The sequence below is a fragment of the Rhamphochromis longiceps genome, linkage group LG6 (assembly GCF_057381845.1).
Source record: "Rhamphochromis longiceps isolate RC_006_pf linkage group LG6, R_longiceps_female_GT1.1, whole genome shotgun sequence".
Lineage (NCBI taxonomy): Eukaryota > Metazoa > Chordata > Actinopteri > Cichliformes > Cichlidae > Rhamphochromis > Rhamphochromis longiceps.
Window position 1 is genome coordinate 33,690,569 of NC_140562.1, and position 26,645 is coordinate 33,717,213.

General features: G+C 37.5%; 1 protein-coding gene and 1 long non-coding RNA gene across 2 annotated transcripts in view; one reads left to right on the forward strand and one right to left on the reverse strand.

The window, feature by feature from the left end:
- sgcz (sarcoglycan zeta) overlaps nt 1-26,645 on the forward strand; it is a 183,585-nt gene that overhangs the window by 149,820 nt on the left and 7,120 nt on the right. The window contains exon 6 of the mRNA XM_085410305.1: nt 5,178-5,301. Within this exon, the coding sequence (XP_085266431.1) occupies nt 5,178-5,301 (124 nt within the window). The remainder of the gene's footprint in view (nt 1-5,177; nt 5,302-26,645) is intronic.
- Nucleotides 2,008-16,262, reverse strand: LOC146668405 (uncharacterized). Its single transcript, XR_014912150.1, has 3 exons — nt 16,192-16,262; nt 15,938-16,113; nt 2,008-3,155 (listed from the first exon to the last, which is right to left on the reverse strand). It is a non-coding gene; the product is annotated as an uncharacterized LOC146668405 (long non-coding RNA).

The window sequence follows — 26,645 nt, forward strand, 5'->3', positions numbered from 1 at the left end:
GTAAGCTTTAGGTAGATTGCAGATTGTGAGTAGATCGTTTGCATCATCCCCATTACTTTTTGGATGATACTCAAGCTAACTTTAGCATGTAGTGCTTTAAAAATGTCTTCTACACTTGAGAGATAAACTGGGAACCTCTTTCAGAAACAGTGTCACTGGGGAAACTATGGAAGAAGAAAACATGCTGTAGTGAACCGATAAATTAGTTGTCTCTGCAGTGGAGGACAATTTGGGTAGTAGTAAAGTGGGCTGCCTTTGAGAACGTGTCTACAACTCTTTAATAACACTTATAGAGAAGCTGGCAAAACCCAGGATTCACTGATGCTGTTTTCTGGGAGAGGGAATTTAGCCACTGCTCTCATCTTTTCTGGATGTGCTTTCATTTACCCACTCTGAATTATATACCCCAAAAATGAGACTAAGAAGAAATGTGGTAATGGTTCTAGGGTCTATGACTCAGCGTTTATGTATTCTGGGGAGACATCTGGGAAGACTCTTTCCGTCTCCCCAATCAGTCATGTTCCTATATTTGTTTCTCCCCGTCCCAGTGCCAAGCCTGTCTGCCTTTGTCTTTGTCTCCATGGGTATCATACTTTTTGGGTTTTCTTGTCAGTCTCTCATCCTGTGTTCAGTGTGTTGAGTTTTTCGTCCCCTGTCCTTTTAGTCTTTATTTGTTCCAGCTGTGTTCCCTCCTGTTTCCCATCCTGTTGTTATCCTGTGTGTATTTAATAGTCGTACATTCCTAGTTGCAAAATCATAGTTCCTAGCTTATCTTTTGTTTGTTTCTATTAGTGTTTTCATATTTTATTTCGAGTACCATATTGCAGCAAATAAAGCTGCCTCCTTTAGTTCACTCTCTTTGTTTCTGAGTCCTACGTTTGAGTCATTCACCTGCCTGCCACACAGCTTTACATGAAACATGGAGCTTTGACACAGAGCTGGTTTTCTAGGAGCCTCTACAATAGCTTCCTCACATACTGTTGATACCCAGTATGAAAAAGATGAGGATGTCATCAAGGTATATAAACACTGATTCTCAAAAGTCATTTACTGGGGTTTGGAAAACTGCTGGAGTAATGGTTAGTCCAAATGAAATGACTACATATGCAAAGTTTCCTGGGGGTACTGACTGCAGTTTTACATTTATCTTATCAATACATACTAGAAATGATAAGCATTTCTGAGACCCAAATTGGTGAAGATGGTGGCTCCCTGCAAAGGCTATAAGGTTGTACTGTTTGAGGGGAGGGTGTGTTTATTCTTGATTGTGATCTGGTTTAGACTTTTATAGTCAATACATGTTTTGCTTCCACTGGTGAAGAGGATAGCCATAAGATTGCTGCTTCTAAGGACTCCTTAACCTATTTTTCTATAGCGTCTTTCTCTGGCTGTGACAGATTCTATAATTTGGTCGTCAGGATGGGTCACGGTCATAGTGAAAATGTGTCATGTGCAGTGTTGGTCAAGTTACTTGAAAAAAGTAATCAGTAATTAATTACTGATTACTTCCCCAAAAAAGTAATCCCGTTACTTTACTGATTACTTATTTTCATAAGTAATTAATTACTTAGTTACTTAGTTACTTTTTAAAAACACGATTTACAACCTGAAGAGGTGATAAAGCGATAGATCTTTCAGCCCAATTCTACTTTTTCTGCATAATCCATCATACAAAATGTAATCAAATGGAAAAGTCTCTTTTTTAAACTTGTTTTATCAGTTTTAATCTTTTAACTTTATGCATCAAGCAAAAATTAAATTATATGCAACATTCTCTGACTTGAATAAATTAGTTTAACATTTAAACCTATTTTCTACACATTCCAGCACATAAAATAAAATATTTTTTGTGTTTACGCTCACTCTTTCAAATAGATGCAAGTAAAACACAGCAGAAAATAAATAAAGTCAAAGACTCAGCGGTCCTGTTGCTCTATTTTCACCTGTAAAGCAGGACTGCGGTTACAAGTAACGCGTTACTGCCCATCTCTGGTCATGTGTTGAAAATGAGAGTGTGTTGAGGCACCTAGACCACAGTAAACCTCTGGCAGAGAACAGAGGTCAGGATGGAGAGTGGCTAAGGTCAAATGACAGCTGATATGGCTGACTGAAAGCAAGTGGAAAGACAAAAGTAACACCAACTTGCACGAGAGACTACATTGGAGCTGTTTAGTGGCTAGCTAATCCTTAAATTGTCCATTAAAACTGTTAAAATTATCTCGGAGAGCAAAATTTCACCATTGCGATCCAGTGGTCACATGAAGCTGCAGTAGCATAGCTGAATAATCAGATATGCTGCCAGAGATTGACATGTCTATGAGCAGTACTCTCCCAGAGTAAAGAGGTCATCAAACTCAGCTAACAAATCATTAATAGGCATGGGTCCTAATGGCTAAATAAACTTTCATGAATAAATGTATCTATTTATTTTTTCTAAAGGCCTTCTCTTTAAAAGACTAACCTGGGGAGAATCTATAGAAAACAAGCAGGGTTGATGACTAAAAGGAAGCAATTGCTGAAGCAATTACCCACTACCAATATAACCTCCCTCAGCCTCAAGCATGGGGGAAGAAGCATCACAGAAGGGAGGTGGGGAATCTTTTTAGGCTTGTAGGGGTTTTAGCTGCGGACTGAGACAAAACTAAAAGTGCTTGGTGAAGCTAGAGATTGGAGGAGAGCTCTGATTACAATAACTTGTTTTGGGATGTGATTTTGTTCCAGCAATGTGCAGATAATCTGTTGACTGAGTATAATCCTTGGTTAATAAGGTAATTTTTTAATTGATGCAAAGCCTGTACCGGAAGCATCAATCTAAAACCACCCTCCCCTTGTACATATTCAAGATCATTGCAGCTGTGTTTGTCCATTCTTCCAACTGGTTCAAACATGACTACCGTGCCTTTGTGGTTCTCCTGTGTCTCATTTGATCATTTTGTCATAATGAACTCAAAATGGATAGACCTTTATATGTAGTCCACAACTGCAAATCAAATTGTTTATTAACAGAGGCTAATCTGAGCAGTGAATAATTGTTGCAGACAACTAATGAGTGGGCTAGAAGGTCAGTGTTCAGTGTCCAGTTCCAGTGAGATTGGGGGATCCACAAAACCTTTTCAGAGAAGCCTTGAAGATCTGGAGCACATACCAAGGGGTTTCTAAAGACAGAAACAACAGATAAGTTACAAGGAATTAAAGAAAGCATGAAACAAGTGAAGCTTGATATTACTGCTACAGCAGTTGAACAACCTGGTAAAGGTGGATGAAAGAAGGTGGTCTTTATATACAAAGGATGAATAATGGAAACCAGGTGTACACTGCCTCCCAGTCTTGATTAACTGCCACACCCCAGAGTGGCAACCTGTTATGCCTTCATGAGCAAGAATAAGGGAGAAAATGTGAGTGAAGGCACAGAGACCATGACACTACTAAAGTAGCTTTTTTTTTCTGTCAGAGAATGTTTAATTTTTCAGATTGAATCTTCAATTGTTCATTTTTTTCCCCACCACAGTGCGTGTGTCAATTGTGTGAATAAACAGTTTTCAGCTTCTACACAGTAAAAGTAAATGACTTTAGCCCGGGGACTGTAGTCTAGTGAGGACATTAACAGTGGAAGCTTGATATCATCACCAAAGTGCTCCTGGCCAAGGGCTTCTTTCCTATTTCTTTTTTACGTCCATCTGTTTTTTGAACACAGATCTGACAAACATCATGAGTTCAGTTAATTTAGTCTTTGGCTTGAACACTTTATCCTTTCAGCCTCTCCGTATGGATTGGGAAACCAATCTTTTGAAGTGCCCTTGAGCAAAGCTTGTCTGGAAAACTTCCCCTATTTAGTATTTAGTATTTATTTATTTATTGTCATTGTCAAGAACAATGAAATTGCGTTTGGGGCTTCCATACAACGCAAAAAAAAAAAAAAAAAAAAAAAAAGAAGAAGAAAATAATAAATACCCCTTAAAACCCAAGTGTACATATTTAACCCAGTGTGACTCCAATGCAATAAGACAATCCTTAGCAATAATGTTCGTAGAAATTCAGACAAAGACCTGAGAAACATGACAAAATACAACAATGCAACCCATTCAATATTATTGTACTGTGAGATATGATATCAGATATGATAGTTATCTATTTAAGAAAGAGGGGGGGGGGGGGGGGGGGGGCAGGAGGGGGAAGAGAATAAAGATATGATGCACCAATGCAGACCCTATACTGAAACATGTTTGTTATTTGGTCTTTGGTGTGTATGTGGTGTGTAACTTGTTATACTTCACATCAAAAATTGCTCTTTATTCGATTTAATTTGCCAATATGTCCTTGAGCGAAGCATTGTGCTTATCTTACTCCACCAAACTGTTTAATCACCTTGTATTATTTTCAGCTTCACACAACCTTACCTACTGACCCTTCAATGCACCTGTATTCTCTGAAAGAAAAATACGTTTCTGCTCACTAAAATTAAATTGCTTTTTTTTTTTATCAAAACCTGAAAATGGATGTGTCGCTCTGTAAACATTACATTCTGTTTATTTTAATATGTATTAAACATGTGGAAAAAAAAGACTAAATAAAAAGTTTAATACAATTTTCTATGAAACTTTACTGTGCAATGCTAAAAAAGGAGTGTACTTTTATTCATTGATTAGCAAAAATGGCTGTCTCAACAAGCTTTTCAAGAGCTTACTTGATAACCCTGAAACAGGGAAGTCTAAATACATGGTTATGTTAGTGCTTATTACAAAGTAATCACAAATTCATTGATTTCATGAAATTTCTTAAGAATATAGTAGGGCTCTATCCAAAATTTTCAGTGTACATTAATCATTAAATGAGTAACTGTGAAAGTTCAAATTTTGTGTTCAAGAAGTTGTATTTTATTGAATGTTTTACCTTGTTTACCTACAGAGTACGATGCTCCGTACTCACTCAAGAGTAAATATTCAGTTGTTATACAAGAACCTTTATTGCTTTTGATTGAAAAGCTGGTGGATTAAAAAACTGTGTTCACAAAACAGTCACTGAGAAAGTTAAAAAAACAAAAACAAAATCATCTAATGGCAGCTGAAGCATCAACCTAAAATCACCCTGCTCATGTTCATACTACAAATCCTTGCAGGTGCGTGTGTCTATTCTTTCCAGTGCTTCCAGCATGACTAGACTGTGCTAATGGTTCTCAGGTTGGAATCCCCAACTCGGACCCTAACTCTAGAGGCCCCCAGAGGTGTGGAGGTCAGTGCTGGAGTGGGAGATTTTACGGCATCTTGTAGAAAAGACCTCCTCTTGCAGTCCTCAGAAGGAGAGGTGAGTGTGAGCTTACATTGTATTTGTTTATGCATGTGTGTGTTTGCATGTAAAACTGTTTGTGTACATACTGTTATGTTTTACTGTGTTGGGTATCTGTGAGTGTTTGGAAGAGAAATGGAAGTTAGAAGCTAGGGTGGGCGATATATTGAATATACTCAATGTATTGTGGACTTTTCCACGTACAGTGGTTAAAATGGCTTTATTGTAATCATCGAGTATAAGTTGCCATGGTTATATTAAGCTGTCTGCAGGTAATTTACTGAGTTTTTTTTATGAGTTTTTTTATGCCAATGCTGCGAATGTATTATTAACCCGTAAAATGTTCACTGCGTTGAACATGGGTGTTTATATACTACCAGACAGGGACAATATGGTGACAGCGGGAGTTTCAGACAAGTGAGGGAATGAGACTCACTGTCGTTTGGATTTTACAAGGAGGATGTTGAACAAAATCCGATAATTTGCAAAATGTGCAGTTAAACTATTCCTGCAAAACGTAGGCGTACCAGAAATGTATCCCACCAGCTGAAAAGTCATCCACTGAAAAATTCAGTCTGTTCACACACCAAAGAAAACATTAAATAAACCAACAGTGATACTTGTGACTGTTCTTGGTCAGTCATTTTTATAACCACTGTCTTGACTTTTGTTTCTGTAATTTGAGGTCATCACATTTTTTATTTTACAATTTTTATATGTTATAAGCTCAAAAGAGCACCTTTTTAATTTCGGTTGTTTTATTTTTCCCCCGTGAATTCTTGCTTAATGTCCTTTTTTTTCCTTACTATGATCTTTTGTTTGTTAAAGAAAGAGACATACTGTGACAGTATAGTCATTTGTGAAAAACCTTGGTGGGCAATGGATGGTTAAAAAGCGGTTAAAATGAAAGATTTTAATTAATTCAGTTTTTTTGTATTTAAAGTAGAAAAAAAATATTGAACGGTTGATTTGAATGAGTACACAAGTGCAATTTTAGGCACCATGTGGTTGAAAATAACATTGCTTTTTGGAGGTTATTTAAAAAATATCGTGCTAAATATTGTGTCTCGTGATATAGCCAAAAGATATCGCGATATTAGATTTTCCTTATATCGCCCAGCTCTATTAGAAGCTGACAAAAATAGCTATATTTATATGTGAATACAAGCGAACACAAACCAGTTGGGTGTTTTTGTTAGTGTGTGTGTGTGTGTGTGTGTGTTCTTTAGACTCTGTGGCACTTCATTAAAGTACCTTATTAGGCTAATGACCGTCATCAATCCATGCGACCTTGTCCTCCTTTTTCTCCCCTCCTCTGCTCATCACTCCTTTCTTCCTCTTTTCTATTTGGGAAAAGTGACTTCATTAAAGCTGGTTTGATGAGATTCCCTGTCAGTTGTTGCTGCTGTGTGTGTGTTTGTATGTGTGAAGTGTCATTGTTAGCCTGTTATCTCACTGTCAAGCTCTTTGCATAGCAGCCTGCCACATTGCGTGAGCACCGAAGCAGACTTAGCCATTATCCTTATGTGTGGCTGTAAGTGTGTGTATGTAAGTGTGTGTCAGCCTGCCATATTGCATGTCCGCTGGAGCATAGTGTGTCATTAACTTACTAATTAACAGAAGAATGACCCCCACTCGTTGCACTCACTGTCATTGTCAGTCACACTCACAAACTGACTTCTACTACAAATACACACACTCACATTTTCTCACACACACACCAACAGACACAAACAGGTAAAAGTTGGGTTCTCTTCTCCATTTCTCATTTCCTGTGTTTTATCACAATCTTCTCTCTTCTTTCTTCTCTTTCCTTCTGCTGCTGTTGATTCTTACTGCCTTATTCTCATTTCCTTATCTTTTTTCTTCCACCGGGCCTTACTTGGAAAAAGTACATAACAAAAGCTACATATAACATGATACTGTGGATACAAATTCTAACTTTAGCATATGATAAGAATACAGTAGTCATAATAACAAAATGGGAGAGCTAGGACAACATCTATAGGATTACCCCAATATATGTAGTCATACGGACTATACAGGAGTGAAATTGTTGATGATGTGTAGAGGGCATGGTGAGGTTTAGTGCACTGTATTGTCGTTATAGTAAAAATGGCATAATAAAACTAAATGAACATAAACACCTGTTTTGCAGACAGTGTAATGTGTTTGTATCTGGACAATAGTCCATTTATCTAAACAGTAATTGCAGATCAGGCTTTGACAAATTGCACAGACATTTTCCACAGTATTGTGCTTTATTGTGCAAATTTTGAAGTCATGTTTAATGACGTATGAAATATATAATGTAGGTATCTAACCGCACAATCGTAAGAGTGTCTGTTATTTCACAATACTATTTTTATTGCCAGGACTAAATTATTTAAAATGTTTGTATCTCCAGCTAACTGGAAACATTGTCACTTCATAGATACTAAATTACCTTTGGTTTATTTAAACCTGGCATATGTTTAGTTTTTAGGCTAACAGCATTTTAACTTTAAACCCACACCACCACAGTAGAAATTCCGTTTAAAGACATGAGTTTGATGAACCAGATTTACTAGTACTTTTCTGTTAATTGCCTGTTCCACCCAGCAGAGGCTGTCAGTGTTTTTAACAATGCCCAGTCACTCCAGCTTGCCCCATCAGCTCACTTGTTCCACTTTACTTATGCTATGTGTATTCGTACTCTCGGTTCACCACTTCACTTGGTAACTCAACTAACAATCCAAGAATCTTCCACAAGACACAAGCAAACAGATTAAGTTAAAATTATTATTTTAATTAATGATATTTTTCCAGAACAAATAGAGGGAAGAATTGTAACTTTTAATCTGTTTCTAATATAAATACTGTAAAAATCTAATACGCTGCATTTAAAGTACTTTCAAGACATTGCACCTCGCTGAAAGAAAGCATGACCACAACAACAGAGCTGTCAGGTGAAACAATGGAAGGGATTATCCATCTAGTCTAAGAAGGAAACCAATATCAAAAATTTATATCATTTACTACACAGAATCAGTTCTATCTATGATTTGGTTCAAATACAAACAAAATGAGAGGGTTATAAAAGGAAAATATTCAGGTAGACAAACGATATCAAAGGATATCAGTGGACTAAAGTGAAGCAATTTTGGTCATTGGATGACTGGATGAAAGTAATGTTTAACAGTGATGAATAACAAATCTGCTTTAGCAGCAGAGGTGATACTAAAACTTTTAAAACTGAGAAAACAAGCAGTTTTCCTCACTCATTTATGATCGGGATTTTTTATGCCATATAAAGGATCAGAGCATGTGGGAATCATTACATTATCAGTAAATGCACAGGTACATGCTGAAATGTTCTCATTCTGTCCAAACATTAGCTGTAAATTTGGGTTAATGAAGATGAAGGATTTTTTCAGAATGATAATCCCACCAAGCAATGTTTTTTGTTTTTTTTTTTCGTTGTTGTTGTTTTCAGAAAAGGCATTTCAGCTCAGTAATATGATGACAAGTAAAAAGTCTGGATGTCAATCAGAAAATTGTTTTTGAAAGGAAAGGATCTATCCTGGAAGAAGGATATTTTTCCCTTTACTTCAAATAGAAAAAGAAACAAAAAACATCCTAATAATTAAAATAATATGAATACATTTTTTGAGGAGTGCCAGAGGGAAGCCAGAATGTTCAGCTACTAAATAAAAAAGCGTTTTATGTTGTATTTATTATTTCTTTTGTGTGTTTATTATTTTACCCATGGGTTGTAACTTCCACTCAAAAGAGATTTTCAGAACATATAGTTTTCACTCAGATGACAGCAGTCTGTGTGACATACATGGCAAGCTTACAGGGAGTTCTAAAGGAGGTTATGAACTTATTGAGTGTTCAGAAGTATTAAAAATCCCCAAGGACTGTCTGGTTCCAGTGAGTGGGTACTCATTCGAACAGTGAAACATTTCTAGGGACAGAGAGTGCGTGAGTCTGCAAGTTCAGTGGCATTTGTTTTTATCCTGTTAGGATTGTTGTTAGGATGTGTGTCATGCATGGAGAGGAGACATTCAATTGCCTGCCTTGCAGTGCCGATGATATATTTAAGATTGTCTTTTAACCAAGTTCATTGTCAGAGAGCATCATGAAAGTTTTATTGCGAGACAGATGATTTTGAATATGTGCATATTGCTGATTTTTTTCTGATGTGGCTTGTGTGACTACCATGTAGTTGTTTCTGTACATTCTTACAGCTTCAAAGAATAAGAAAAGAATTTTGACAAGGCTTTTCCCTCTTATTTCATCTTTCCCTCTACAACTTTACTTTTCAGCAAGTCTCTCATTCTGTCTATCATTGAATTATTACCTCATCTTATTTTCCTTTCTCTCATCATTTGTCTCATTCCTCACCTTTCCTATGCCCTACTTCTCCTTTCTTTTCTCCTCTTGTTTTTTGTGTAACCTTCTCTTTCTACATCTTCTTCTCTTCCTCCACCTCCCTCTTCTCCTCTGCAGCCCCTCAGTCCTTCATCTCTCAGTAACCCAGCCTATCTAATTAACTTTCCACTGCTAGGGTTATACATCACTGTAGCTGTCACTTCACAAGAAAAGGGGAGGGGAATTTTAATTCTTACCTCTTTTCTGTCATCTCTTCCTTTCTCTCTCACTCCCTCTGTTTCATATGTTTAGTCTTTGGTCTCTTTGTGGTCTTTGTTCATCCATTATCTCTCTCTGTTTCTGTCTCCATCTCTGTCTGTCATCCCAGCATAAATAGATGTCTCCCTATTGATGGTGAACATTAGCATGAGGCAGAGTGTAACAAGGGTTTTGGTGTGGGCCTTTAGCAAGACTTGATACCATGAAAGGCTTGAGAAAATGAAGGATTTGTGGTGCACTGCTTCTCAACCTCCTCACCCTTTATTACAGCACTTGTCAGCTTTAGATTAACAGAAAGAAAAACCTTGTTCACCAAAGGTATAAGTTTTGAAATGCTAAAGAGGGCTTATATAAAAAGCTTTAAATTATCAAAATATAGAAATGAATAAGGTCACACTTGAAAAGAATACAGCTTGAGTAGAAGATGTGAATGAATCTAAGAATAATTACTGTGGAAAAACGTGTTATCATGGTAAAATCTAAACTCCAAACAGTATCCTTAACCCTCCTGCCATCCTTTAAAAAACTCACACCCATCACCCTAGGGACCATTCTCAGCCACGCCATAAAAAGACCATATATCCATATTTTATTCCACTTTAAATTAGCCAACCTTGTAAAACTACTTCTCCCTGAAATATTCATGTAAAGTTTTAATTATATTTTCGTTGTTTTAACCCTTCAAATCCCAGTGTTATTACATGAGCGCCCTGTGTTATAAGCCCCAAAAACCAAAAAACGAAACTAAATATTTCCACAAAAAACCAGTTGAAGTAATATGTGATTGTCATTATAAGTAGGCCTTTAGATGGACCAAAGATTGGCACCAACATACATTTTGACCTGCCATTATTTTTTTTGCATTTTTTTTGCAATTTAAAAATTAAAACTTCAAGGCCTTGAGTCTTCATTGACATCCAAGAAAAGAAGAAAAAATAAAATCATATGATGATAATTTGGGGTTGAAAAATAGCGTTTATAATGGAAGTCAATGGGCAGAAAATGGTCCCCAGGGTGATGGGTGTGGGGATTTCTGCTGCTCAGCCATTTTAGGCTGATTTAAGGAATTCACACTGGAATATTAACATTGACAGGTAAAAACTATCCTGTGGCAAGTTTGGTTATATTCCACTGAACACAGTGGAAATGGCAGCCATTTAACACATAGCAGTGGCACAAAAAGGTCCCAAGAAGGCAGGAAGGTTAAGAGAACCGTCTGAAGCTGCAGTTTTTTACTACTAGAGTGCAGGAGCACATAATGCTAATGGTTCAAGCAAGGGTCTAAGGCTGTGGCAGGCTTTTGCAGATTTCTACAGAGTAGCCAAAGGGAACACATGTTCAGCTGATCACTGTATCTGAAAGTGAGTCTGTTCCACAGCAGGAAGCACAAATACTCTATCAACGTCCAAGTACGGTGCAACTCCACAACTTTAATTACCAGTGCCATGGCTAAATACCCGGGGTCCAACTACAATTCCTTCATTTTGAAATATCATCAACCTTTTTCCAGAAAATGAAAGATGGTGGTAGCGGTTTTTATATGATTTTTTTTTTCTTTGGGAACCCCTCATAATGAATTAACTTATTAAGCTTGTATTTATTTTCTGTAAGGAGTACATTATATTTGGGGTGTCACCCTGGTCAAAAACATTGTGGCTTCATGTCAATCTTCACATGGAATAATTAATCATGGGTCAATACTGAAGCTTACAACGTTTCCACCTACTTATTTAATGGATTAGGTTTGCCTGCATTGATTTCAGTCTGAAATACATACCTTGCAAAAGTCTGGAGCCAATCATCTTTGCTTTACATTTTACTAGAAAAATAAAGAATAGGTGCAAAAATGATGAAACTATAGTATAGAAGGCAAAACCAAGTTTGTACAATTTGAAGAGGCTTGTTGGTATTTTAAAGGGACCACCTTTATCCTTCAAAACAGCCTGAAATGTCTTAAGCAAGATTTCTTCTGATTTCATAAAGTAGTTCTTGAATGACATCCAAGGTTTCTTTTTATGTTGGCTGTCTTTTGTTCCCTTCTCGGTCAGGACGAACCCACACTGCTTCAACAATGTTGAGTTCCAAACTCTGGAGAAGTCCATGAATGATAGTGTTTCACTGTGTTTTTATATTCTTCAGGAGTATGTTTGAAAATCATTGTCAATCTTAATAATAAAGCCATGGCCAATCAGATGCTGGCATTGTATAGTAGAGCAAAGGCTAACTGTACTTAATGATAATTCCATCAAGTTTGACAAGATCTCCAAAACCACTGGATGAAATCCAGCCAAAACATGACAGATCCTCCACCAAGTTTTCTATATGGCTTTAGACACGTGGTGTTGACCTCCTGTCAGAAGAGAAATGTCAGTCTTGGCTTTACTTGATCTCAGTGTAACATTTGATACAGTTGACCACAACATATTACTCAAACTACTGGAGAGCTGGGCAGGTCTTTCAGGAACTGTACTAAACTAGTTCAAAACATACATAGAAAACAGGAAATACTTTGTATCAATAGGTAACTTCACATCTGAGCAGACAAGTATCACATGTGGAGTTCCCCAAGGTTCCATCTTGGGACCCCTTCTGTTTAACATTTACATGGTCCCACTGGCACAGATTATAAAGAACAACAAAATAAACTATCACAGCTATGCAGATGACACACAAATATATATCACAATGTCACCAGGAGACCGAGGCCCTGTACAGGCTCTTGGTAAATGCATTGAGGAAATTAATGACTGGTTGTGCCACAATTTTCTCCAGCTAAGCAGAAACAAAACTGAAATAATAGTCTTTGGAGCCAAAGAAAAACAATTACAGGTCACCAGAGAACTTCAATCTTTACACCTAAAACCACCAACAGGGCGAGAAATTTGGGTGTAGTGATGGAGGCAGACCTAAAGCTCACTAAAGACCTCTGAGGTCTTTGCACTGGCTGCCTGTCCGTCAGAAGATAGACTTTAAAGTTCTGATGCTTGTCTATAAAGCTCTGAATGGTTTAGGACCAAAATACATCAGTGACCTCCTGACCCAGTATGAACCTTCCAGATCCCTCAGGTCATCTGGATCCTGTTTTTTATCAGTTCCCAGAGTCAGAACCAGACATGGAGAAGCTGCATTCAGCTTTTATGCTCCATATATCTGGAACAAACTCCCAGAAAGCCTCAGATCAGTTGAAACACTCAGTGTATTTAAATCTAGGTTGAAGACTCACCTGTTCTCAGCTGCATTTGAATAAACCACCAAATTCAAAATTTACATTTCAACTACTGAATTCATCTACTGTTCCTTTCTTGCTTTTTTTCCCATTTTAAATCATGATTTTTATTTGTTTTGGTTTTTTAATGTCTCTGTAAAGCACTTTGAATCACCTTACTGTTGAATTGTGCTAAATAAACTTCATTTTATCATTCCATGAGACCAGTTCCCACTGATTTTTAGTCCAGTTCTTGGGTAAGTTGTGTAAGACTACCTCAGCCTTTTCCTTCCTTAAGGAGAAACAGGGAGTAACACTTCCATTGAGACCATTACATTCAGTAAACAGTAGATGGGCCAGGTGTATCTCTCAGGTCCAGTGTCTTTGCTGGATTTTCTATTTCTTAATGACTTTCAGATGCTGTTCACTTACTGTAGAATTTTTTTTTAAATCTGCCACTTCCTCTTTTGTCCACCTCTTGTCCAGTTTCAACAAGGGAAAAAATATGTGTTTTTGAAAACAGTTTTTTCCCAAGTCATCTATAATGCGTTGGACATCAGCATGTGTCATTTAGTTAGATGCCTTTTTATGTTTAACAATTCATATGTCAGTGTTAAGTGCCCTAACAAAGAAAAAACATTCCCTTGAAAATGGCCAGATACAAGGACTGGACTGAAAATGAGTGAAATTTCCAAAAAAAGAAACCAAAAAAGTTAATAAACCATTGCTCAAGAGCACTTAAAAAATTAGAAGAAAGTATAGATCCCTGAAAGAAAAACATAAAGAAATAAGGGTTGGCTTGAGGCTTTTCCTCGGTACCATTCTCCATTTTATTTCTACCTCATATGACTTGCTAAACTCAAGAGAGTGATAATGTCCACAGTATAATAAAAGTGACAAAATCCACATAGGCTTGGGTGGATATAGTACATGGATCAAACACAGAAATATCAACTGGGAGATTGCAGTTAAATAAAGACCAGTCTGGTTTGAACAGAAACAAAAGTGACTTTTCATTTGGGATGATAAAACCTAAGTGCTATATTAAACCTTAATAAGGATCTGGAAATGGGCAAAAAAAAATCTGAAACATAAAAGGTGGCAATCTCATAATTGCAAAACACATATCATATAATATACAGAACTAGAAAAAATCAAACACAACCAGGCACACATGGTGAAATGTGCTGAGCATAATCTTCAGAACAAAACGAACAAAAGTAAAAGGTTATCCAAAGTAGTGCATTCAGTAAAATGAAGTCAATTTGTTCAAATCTTAATAAATTTTTCATGGATTACACTATTTTAAATAAGGTTAAAAATATGCTGTTTTTAAAATAGATTAAATTAAGAGCACATTATGAAGATAGATGATAAATATACCCAAAAAGAGGTCAAATAAGATATGAAAAAGTGGCATATTTATTGCATTACTTTTTTGCCTTCATGATTGCCTTTGATGGCCTTTGGGACACTGAAATGCTGGTCATCCAGTTCATATTCACCCCCCTGAGCTTGTGGAGTCTCTGCTGTCATCCTGAGTCAGCCAATTCAGTGCATCAGGGATTCATTTGTGGCCTGTTGAGCCTTGACCAGAGCACACACAGGCATAGCCAGATAGCTCTATCATACTGTGTCCTCAATGTCAGTCTCATCTACTCAGTTTGTCTATTTTTTTTTTTTTAATGAAGTCACTGTCACCAAATCTGGTTCCAAACTGTGTACCTCTGTTAATGTTTTGAAATCATATAAGCCTATAAATTAAGTATGATGATGTTAAACTTTTTAAACGTAACCTACAACATCCATCACTGTGTATCGCAGTGTTTTCTGTCTAGCCAATTTCTTCGTATTGTTTCTTCCAAATAACATTCACTTTTTTTCATCTACAGTGCCTCTACCTACATGGAAAATATATGTGTCGCGGGGTCCTCTCCTAAACTTCTCCCAACAAATGCAGGCGTAGTCAGGAAGCATTCAGTGTGGATAGTTTATTCGGCCGGCCTCCCAGGTGCACAAAAAGATTATTTACAAAGAAAATAGAAAACTAACTCAATTCAACACAAAACAAACATCTGTACAAAACACAAGCGGCTGAGCCAGTCTGCATGTTACCCTCTCTGTAACATCTCACATAATGCCCAGGTAGGCCCTGACAGCCTTCTTTTATACCCCATTGCCCCTCCCACTAGGCATAATAGTCATCCCTTCACCATTTCTTTTCCCAAAACACTCTTTTTTTCCTCAGCTTATTTCCAGCTGTATTCCTACAATACATATATATGTGTATACAGACATTTATGGCCACTTCCAGGCAGTCTACAGTGTTTCACAATAACAAAAAAACCAAACAAAAATAATGCAGTTCATGTGACCTTTCAAGCGCGTGCGAACCCACTATTTGAACCCCAGAACACCATACCATCGGCTTGCATAACCACTCGTCTTATTGGCGATCACAGAGAGTATGCGACCGGCTTTATTAAAGGTAAGCAAAAAAGAATATGTTGGCCACCCTCTGCTCAAAATTAGGGATGGGTATTAATAAGATTTTCACGATTCCAATTCCATTTTCAATTCTGTTTAACGATTCTATTCTTTATCGATTCTCTTATCGATTCTTTTTAAAAAAGGAGAACACTAAGATCGATTAGCTTAGAACTTTGTTTTATATCTTCTCTTTGAACAAGGGTCCCCAGGAAAAAAAAATTGTAAATGTAAAATAATAAAATAAATATTCTTCTGTAGCAATAACAAAGTATAAAATAAATTATCCAGTAATGTCCCTGCCTACAATTAAACGCATTCACTTACCGAAAATCGGGGCATCTGCTGTGGCAAATGGGTGCAAGCCTTTTACCACAAACCTAGTCACTGCTCGGTGACATTCGTCTATCATGGCCTGAAAGGAGACGCTACCGGTAGACTGCAGCGAGAACTGCCAGCATCTGAGCCAGCCAGACTCTGTCTGTCTCTCTCATCATGGTCACCTAAATGCACAGTAATGGCAGGTTTTGTAATAAGGCAGATCGCACTAACATAATATGCACTGTTAGTTGATTATTTACCTTATTTACCAAACTTTTGAGCGTTTGAGTCGCTTAGGCGCCGTGTTTCCTCCCAGGTAAATGACGCTCCGCAACGTGATGACGTCATTCGGGGCGACTGGAATCGATAAGGGAATCGTTTGCAAAAATGGCAAACAATTTCAAGGAATTGAAACAGTGGGAACAGGTTCTCAACAAGAACCGGTTTTCGATACCCATCCCTACTCAAAATATACCTCTCACCCCTTTTTGTTTATCCTCCCGGTCGACTAAAAGACGCGCAGCCACGGTAATTGTACAACTAATGGTGGTGGTGCGTGTATGCGCCCAGATCAGCTGTTTGCGGCCCGGGACGGTGTAACTCCGTCACATCATGTATAAATCTTATAAAGTTGTATCTGTCTTGTGTGAAACTTGTATGAAAAGCATACAAGAGTGTAAATAGATATAAGATCCCTTGAAAAATTATATAAATGAAACTTGTATGTTTTGGATACTTCCTAAAACAATATATGAAAGTAATGAGAAAGTGGCCACTTTCATGAGTAAATCATATAAGCCTTATATGATTCACTATATGAAGTAGGCCACAACGTATGCAAGTTTTTTATAAGTTTTTACTATTTCTTTTCCATATGGGTAACACTGGCCTTTCCCATGATGATGTTCCAGACGTACCTTTTGTGGAGCAGTTTGTACTTGCAAAGTATTTTTCTGTAGTTTCTCTTTCATAAAAATGTTCTCCTTCTGATGTCTCTCCTTGGTCTGTGCTGTCATTCTGTTTCCCAAGAGAAACACATCTGTAGAACCTATGCCTTTATATATTATGATTGACGGATTACTGTTATGTTAGATTACTCACATTATCACATCATCAGACCTTATGTTAATTTGCCCTTGTAAATCTGGCCCCTAAAGAGATGGGATAATAAGCAGCTTGAAAGGCAGGAAAAAAAAATAATTTTAACAAATGGCATCCAGGGTTTATTCTAAAGATCATACTGTACCCTTGAGCCATTTTATCACAATGAAGCCCAATGATGCAATGTCTAGAGAAGCTCCATTTGAAAACGGTCCATTATGAGGAGATGTGTTATCCGTATAGAAGAACATCTGATTGATACCTAGATTACAGATTCAAGTTCATACCATTTTTTCTGGCATTTATGAATGTTACAATCAGTGACATTTTTCATATAAATTTCATATTCTTTTACTGCTTCATCCAACAGTGGTTTTGCATTTCGCATGACCTTTTCCAGTTATCCCCAGTTAACCACATCCACCTCAACATGACCCTGTGAAACCGAAAGAATTGTCTATACTGGTTAAAAGATCAAGAAAATAAACATATTACAGTGTTTTCTTTCATATCTGCATGAACCGCATGCACACTCAACAATATTCTCAGCTTTTTATAAATTTGAGCTGCGGTCTTGTTCTAATACAGAACTTGGACTTGCTTTTTAGTTAGTTTTTTTTTTTAAGCAACTAATATCTTCAACAATTTTTAAACTTTTTATAAGTTAACCATCAGATTGAATCCCTGAATTTCCTTCAGTAGTAAGTTTGGTGGGGTATAAAGGTTGTTTGGGTTTTTTACATGGGCTCCTGGTAAATCCACCTACTTATTAAAGAACATTTATCATGACCCGTATTTCCCTTTGTGTTCCACTTTGGGCAACACCTAAAGGTATTGCAGTGATACCACACAGGAATATTCAAATACATTAGAAAAAAAAATCTCAGCTCTGTTCTGTAAAGATTCACGACTGAATGGCAACCAAGCTTTTCTTTAAAAACAAAAAATACATACATTCTAAAAAGAAGACTTTATCCAAAAGCATTCCTTTTCATCCAGTCTCATACAAGCGTTCCTCGACTGCTGACACCATCAAATGAACAGAGAAGAGCGGATGAAGGGAGGATAGAAGGGGGATCGGATGAGCAGGAGGTGGAGAAGGATGGCAGAAAATAGATGTTTCTGTCGATTTTGCAGGAGAAAATAAAGGCGTGCAGGACAGCAAGGCTTAAAGCCAAATCAATGTTGTCAGCAGCTGGCACTTAAGAAGAGGCCATTAAAGTTTAAAAAGTTTGGAAAGCAGTGCTGGAATTAGGGCCAAATGGGTTAGAGGTAGGGGAGCGCTGGCTTCCATTAAAATCAAAGCCAACGAGAGCTGACAGATCCTCTCAGGATTCTTGCAGTCCTCCTGTGTTTTTTTTTTTATTGTCTTCTCCCCTTTTGTCATCTCTCTCTCTCTTTCTGTCTCTTTCACTCTCCCTTTGTCGACACTTTAGTCTATGTGAGCTTTCTATTCTTTTAATTCTTGTTACTTCTCACCTTTGCGTCTTCATAACTCAGAAATCACTGTCCCTCTGTGATAACCACAGACTGTAGTAAAAGATGGACAGAGCTTTTGGGGCTAAAGTAGGAAGTCCCTAAACCTGTTTTCTGGGCCGCTCCTGGTTGCAAAACTATTTTTAAATCCCTGTAGAACCAGAACCACGTAAGCTAGCGCAATCATTTTTTTTGCATATGAAACAGGAGGAATTGTACTTACATCTTATGCCATCAGCTTGTCCTAAGTCATGGTTTCCTTCCACATATGGCTTTGCAGCAACAAAAACATAATATTCCAGAAACACGCTTTGCCGATCCGATCAGCTGTTCATAACACTTCCTACGTTGGAATAGACGTCAGCGTGAACTGTCGCATGTCCGCCATTACCTGCCCGAAACCGGAAGTGATGTCATTTCGCGGAAAATGTAGGGGGTTTTTTTGGGGGTTTTTTACCATCGGGGCCTCATAAGCCTATACTGGCCTTTTTATAAGTCATGTTTGACTTGATGCTTTTCTGAATAGTTTCTGGGATGCTTAAAACTCAAATTGCGCTGCTGGAAATAGTTTATTTTGATGCATATGCTGTTTTTTGGCAAATTTGGCAAAAAATGAAAGAAAGAAAAGGAAAAATGATTTTTAATTTTTTTGTAGTTTATTGCACTTTTTTGCAATTTATGTAGTTATTATGGACTTAATGCATACATATTATTAAAATTTGGGCTATAACGGTTGTATCGACGTATAGCAACTTGAAATGCTCCCAAAAATGCTCCCAAGCATTTCACTGCATATCGTACTGTGTATGACTGTGTACGTGACAAATAAAATTTGAATTTGAAAATGGCACTGCAGCATGTAAAAATATAAAGATAAGCTCTGGCGGATGTGATTCTGTGGTAGGTCTTAAAGGGTTAACTAATTGAAGGTTGATAAACCTGAGTATACGTTAATGCGATGGTCAAATTGCTAGCATATGAGCATACACAGTCCCTCGGTTTTTGAGTCAGATCAACTCCCTTTCATTATATCTTCAGTTTGAAGCTGCACATCAGGACTTTAATAACCAATGGGCATATCCATATCCATCTTTTTATATACAGTCTACAGTTATAAGTGAGACTGTTTCTATCCGAGAACAGAAAAGTATTTTGCAATAATGTCCGTGTTTATTGAAAGGAAGAGAGAAATAACATATTCAAGTTAATTTCTATGCAAATTAAACCTTGAAAGAAAGTCTTGACATTGTTTTTACTCAGATACTTTGTTATTGTTTTGCGGACACCCTGGCCCTAATAAGGGAGCATAACAGTTTGGAGGCTCATGCAGGAACCACTAAAATCAGTTTGGAAGGAGTCAAGTTGAAAGGAACATAAATGAAATGATGCAAGAAGACATGTATGCCACATAATATGCACTTACTTAATTGTCTATTCTATTTCATTTTTTTATATTCTGTCCCACAGGAGGTACTCACCATTTTACTCACCATTCACATAATGAATGGTGAGTAAAATTAGAGTAAAATTACTCACCCTTACTCATCATTCACATAATGAATGGTGAGTAAATTCCCAACATTTTGAACCACTGGACTTGTATTTTCTAAAGCAATGCACTTCTATCATTAATGTGGCTTCATTTTATCTGGATGACTGCTTTAATGTTAACATTTTAAAGACTTACAAATAACTTTGGTAGGTGAGTGTCTGTGAAATAGGGAATACGTAAGCACTTAGATGTGGGAGTTCAGTAGCTCAGACTAGTTATTAAAAATTCAGAGCAGAGAAGACTGCCAAATGAATACATAAAAAAAAGTGAGAAGTGTCTGAAGTAAGCTGAAGTTTGCAGTGAACAAAGTCACAGGAGAAATTTGTACTAGATCAGGTCTGGCTGAGAAGAAAACAGTGGAAAGACAAAGCCTGACCGAGAGCGCGAGGGATGTTGGGAGCACAGCAGACGCAGAGTAGGCACGTGCGGAAAACAACAGATGAAGTCGAGTAACCAAGCATACAGGATTCAACATTTCAGTCAGGAGCAGTAAACATACAAGGAACCAACAAACTTGACATAAGTAGCCAAGTTTGCTACCAAACAAGCACACAGAATAATCTAGCGAGCACTGAATAAACACTGGGGTAGATATGCTACTGAGGCTGATTGAGTGATTAAATGCATCTGTGCCAAACTGGTAGTTGCCAAGAGCTGGAAGGAGGTGCTACACAGGGCAAAATACAGACACAGAAAAAAAAAGCAGGGGCAAGAAGAAATGAAAAGGAAGACACAGAAGTCCTCATGAAGACTGAGCTGCATAGCGTTGGAGGTGAGCAAAATTAATAAGACACTTTTGTTGTTACGTAAAAAGTACAGAAATATGTTCCAGTAAGGCAGACCTTCCCAAAGTGTGGGGCCCGCCCCCTAGGGGGGGCGCAGAGCCATTGCAGGGGGGGCGCGGCATGAAAAGGGAAAAAACAAAACAACGCTTGGACACTGCTAGCACGGGGCGCCCACACAAACGCAAAGCAGGAGATGAAGCATAGCTGAATATGTTTCCAAACCAACTTCATTCTAAGCCAAAGACTCGAAAATATGGTGAAGCATATCTTCCCTTTGGCTTCCCCTGCAGAATTGGTTTTCCCTGCGTCGAGAGCACGCGCTGGGCTGTTTAAATCACGGACAAACTGTCAGGGCTCTGTGTGCGGGCAGGCGGAGATGAGGATCCAAATGCAGGACTCGGAAAACGGAATGCAACTCAAAACCTCAGCTTTATTGCTGGCAAGAAAACAAAACATGAAGTGAAGACTGAACACTGAGACCAAAAAAGACAGGCATAATCTGATGGTACGATGCAACACTGGGTTGAGGACAACACAGGGCTAATATACACAGGGTGGTAATCAGGGAATGGGTAACAGAAGGGAGACACAGCTGGGGGAGATCAGGGCTAATGAGACGGGGGAGCTAAGCTGCACACGCTAACATAAGACAAAGACTTTCACAATAAGACAGGAAACAAGAACCACTAAATAAAGATGCAGACACGACACTGAGAGACAGACTAGACACTGAACAGAAACTGCAATACACATGAGAACCCAAAACCTAAGAACTGATCCCTCACCAAGAATAACAGAAACAGATCTATAATGATAATAATAATAAACAAAGCACCAGAACATCAAAAAACAATCCATAATGCAAAAATAAACCAAAATATAAGAAATTCAAAATGCTGGGTCAACACTGACCCAGAACCGTAACAATGGAGCAAAATGTGGGTGTGTGTGGTTGGAGGATGTGTTTGTGATTGTGCATGTGTGTGTGTGCGTGCGTGCGTGGGCGGGGGCGAGGGGGGGGCAAATATTTTTCTTTTAAAACAAAGGGGGGCCCAGCAAAAAAAAGTTTGGGAACCACTGCAGTAAGGGAAGCTACAAACAATTAGAATGCCCTTGAGTAAGGTCTATGAGTTCTAACAGTGGCAGTTTTCCAGTGAAACTACAACTTTGTAAATAGAAATCATTCATTTATTTACTAAGTGGGAACAAAATCAACTGCAGTGATGTGTTTTCCATAAATGCAAGACATATAAATTCCATGATGACTTCCCCATCTGTGGGCAGGGTGTTAGTCCCATTTTTAACAATTTATTACATGCAGAAATCACACAAACCATTGTAGTTTACATACTGGTTTGCAGACGCTAAAGAGCTTTTGCATGCTCATACATTGGTGTAGAGTTTGCTTTCATTTGCAAAATGTGTAATAATGAGAAATAGAAAGTGACTTCATGTTGCATATTGCTGCTTGCATGTTGAATGTTACTGCATTTGTTTATTTAACCTGGCGTCCACATATGTGGACATCACATTTTGGGTTGTCTAGACCAAAATACTAAATTTTGCTCTACAGCAGCCTGATATCACTTACGAGGACATTATACTGCACTGTTCTATCAAAATTTAAGACCAATGTCCTCATATGTGCATCTCATTTTTGTCAGGAACAAAAATCAGGTAAAAAAAAAAAAAAATCTGGCAATTCTTTGTTTTTACATTCTTCAGTTCCCAATATGCCCAAAGTTCAAAGAGAAATTAAAAATGCATGATATGGAAGAGTTCGGGTCTTAGGAGGTTAAAGATATCATTTTTTCTATATGTAAAGGTGTGAATGTGGTATACCAATTTCACACCTCCCCTGTCACCAGGAAGTGGAATCCACAAAGCTGTATTATCATGTTGTTGGCACAACAAAACCATTTGGTCTTTACTATGACTGCTATTATTACTATAATCATTATATAGGGAGTGCACGTTAATTTTTGTTATCATGGTGATAATAGGAACTAGTTACTATGTTTAAATACAATTTTTAGATAACTGAATTTAATTTAATTAGTTCAACCACATGTATTTTAAGTGTGGGCTGTATTTTCTCACCTCAGGAGCAAGAGCTGTGTGAAGTCTGAAGCAGTCTGAACAAATAAGACAAATAAAAAAAAAATGAAGACCAAAATCTCTAAATGCAGAATTAAACCTGATAAAAACCGACAACTTTTTTCACTTGCAGCTTTTTTGGCAAAGTTTCTTGATCACCTTAAACTCTTTCAAAAGATGTCTACAATACCCAACATGGCACATTTGCACATCTGTATGTGCTTTCTACCAGTGAGTTCAGCGAGGTGAAATCAGGTCAGCTTACACAAACTTTTGACAAAGTTAGGTTACCATGGAGTTTTATTGTTTGTTGACACAATGATGGGGCTTATTAAGAAACTGTAGCCTGGAGGTATTATTGGGGTGGTACACTGGGACTAAATTTTTTTTTTCCTCACTACTTCATGTTTTACCTGCGGGTAAGGGAGAATAGTAAGTAAATTAGAATGCTGGCAGGGGGTAACTCGCTGTTGTACCAAGTGATGCTGTGCTGTGGAAGCCTCAGAAACATATAACTATATACAAGTTAAATGCAAAACATGCACGCAAAATCTTCAACCCACAGATGAAGAGACGCACATGCATTTTTATGCACTGATACACACACATACACACAAACATGAACTCAAAGGACACGTCCACAGCTGCCCCCCTGCTCTCTTGGTCTCCAGAGCCTTTCTGTTTACTTCCAAAACTTGTTTTCATCAGAGTGTGAGGAATAGATTAACAGATATCTGCCAATAGCTCTAAGTAGTGTATGTTTTTTCAAAGGTGTGATTAATGGAAATTTATTAGCCTACTTCACACTCCCTGAGGTGATCGTCATAGATGTGTTTGTTATTTTGTCACTCTCGGTCTGAGTGTTTCATTGTGTGTGGGAGTTTTGTCTGTCTGTCTGTCTGTCTGTCTCTCTCTCATTTGTTTTACCATCTGTCGCTGCATATGTTTGGGGGCTCATTTATTCTGCAGCTCTTACTTCCTGCATTTGTTGTGTGTTTGTACACATCATTTTTATAGTCTCTCTTCTTGTATACCTGTAGAAGTTTGGGTGAATGAATTTGTCTATGCCTGCACCTGTGTGTGTTCTGAATGTGTTTGTTTGTATGGTACAGTAGAGTAGGCTGATATTGCTTTATGTCCCTGCTACATCTGGGTTACTAAACTCTCAGTCTCTCTCCAGCCTCTGTCATTTAGTCCGTTGTCAGCTCCCATTCCAGCGTCCGTCCATTCAACAAGCCTAATGGTCTGTGTAATACACTCAGAAAGCTTCACAGCCTCCCACCTATTGGTGTTGTTGGAGTGTGTGTGTGTGTGTGTGTGTGTGTGTGTGTGTGTGTGTGTGTGTGTGTGTGTGTGTGTGTGTGTGTGTGTGTGTGTGTGTTCCATATTTTGTAGAAATAGAGGTTCCTGACAAAGTCAAAAAGCCTTGATACAATAAACAAATGTATGTGATTTTTTTATGCATTTGAAATTTAAAATGGGTCGGTGCCGACCCTAACACGAGAGGAGGGTTAAGTCAGTTGATTATATTTTGACACTGGAAACCGAATATACTTATTCAGTTTCTTGCTGAAAAGGTTGATATGAAGATCAGTAAAATTCTCACATCTTTCAACAAACAGACAAAAAACTTTCTATGACTACCTGAACTCACAAGTTTCCATATTTTATCAGTTCATTTTATCAGTTCCCTATTAAACCCGGGGTATTTCTTAGCAGATGCCAGACATAATTGCAAAATGAAAGAGAAGTTCATAGGGAACCAATCAAATTCAGATTAGCCCATGGTTATTATAATAATAATAATAATAAAAAAACGTATCTATTACCATTTTATTTATTATTATATTTTTGATGAAGGCAGCTACATTGCTTTCATTTTCCCAATAGCCACAGCTCATTTCTTCCTATACATGTCATACATTATGTGAATACTTTGGGGCATTCGATACAATAAATAAATGCAAGAATGAATCCATAAAACCCATTGCAAAGAGAGCCCATTCATTCTGAAATTACCACTTGGTTTTGTGGATGTGCCAATAAGGATTCGCTTTTAGCAGATGAAAAAAGTAGATAAAGACAGCCAAGAATGGTTTGAAAGGAAAAGGTAGTTGTGTAAAATCATTTTTAATATAATTTGACAGCTGCTTTAATGACAGTGATGCCAGAAACTATATTTATACACCTTTTTAGGACACTGACAACTGAGAAGTATCATGCTACTTACACACATTCAAGTGCAGAAAGTGTCCTCTAGGTATTTGTAGAAAATGAAAGATGGCATTGTTTGCATTTAATGGAAAACCTTATGGCGGTAATAAAATAAATTCTTGAAAAAAAAACTTTTTTCTGGCTTTTTTACTCTTATGTGCTTTACTTTTGCAGATGCAATTTTGCACCCTCGTTTTTGTCCTTAACTATTCTTCCTCATGCATCTGGTTTCATCTTAAATACACCTAAAAAGGTGTCCTAAAAAGATGTTTTTTCTCCTTTGAAACAACTCCACTGTATACAGAGAGCTCTTTTTCTCTCTCCTGGTCTCTTTCCAGATGTTCTATCTCTGATATGTCCTCTGATGTTTTGCTCTCTCCACCTCCCTTCTTTTTTAATCCCAGAAAAATCTTGTCCTTTCACCGCCACCATGTCCCCCTTCTCTCTTTCAGCTAACTTGCCTTCAACCCTTTTGTTCCTTTGTTTTGCCAAAGGAAATCATCCATGAAAAATGCTTTGAACCCCCATAATTGCTACTTCCTGCATGTTTCCGTCTTCTCAATGCCTTAGCAATGTGCTTGCTAAACTGCTGCTGGAAAGAGATGGGTGTAGACACATTTCCATTCATACTGTATCCACATAAACAGCCACCCACACAGACTTGTATATTTGGACTGAAATGTGCAAGGAATGCATATGACACACAGAAAACCAAAATTGCTATTTTTAGAGCTTTAGATTAACTTGTAAGATGACAATGTTTATATTTTATTTTAATTTTTTTTGTTTTATTTTGGAGACTACATTTTTTTTTAAAGAATTCTGTACATTTAACTTGAAAGATGGAATATGTAGCTTACCAAAAGAAGTAGCATAAAAACCAAATTTGGACCAAAATGATGTTTTATCTTTGAGGACTATTTTAACTAGGTTATTACCGCATAACTGTTATAAACACACTATTACATACAAAGCGGAAAAAACAGCTGTAACTGTTGGCCAAAGACAAAAGGAAGAGGAGAAGAAGAAGGCATGTTTGGTGCCAGCGAGAGAGAAGGAAAGGCAGGACTGCAAAGGTTAGAGGAACAACTTTAAAAATAGGCTAAATGATGATGGTAAAGAGAGAGAGTTTGCTGATAGGATGGAGAGAAGGTAGATAAATTGTGTGCGCAAGAGACTAGACAGATGTGTGAAGCAAGGCAAGAAGCACTGGAGATGGATTCAAACTGTTAGTCTTTACTGTTTCAGTTCGCTTATATGTTATTTAATATTTAAATTAAATTGGTAGTGTTTGTCAAAAGAAAGAATATTGATTCTTCTGTTTATAATTATACCATTTTTTTTAATAACAATGACTATAAAAGTGAAATCTGAACTGGAGTGCTATTTAATCATGACGACGTGTACTTTGTGCAGTCATGGTAGTAACTTCAGTGCACCCCATGAAAATTAATAGTTTAATCATAAAAATAATGTGTAAAACACACAC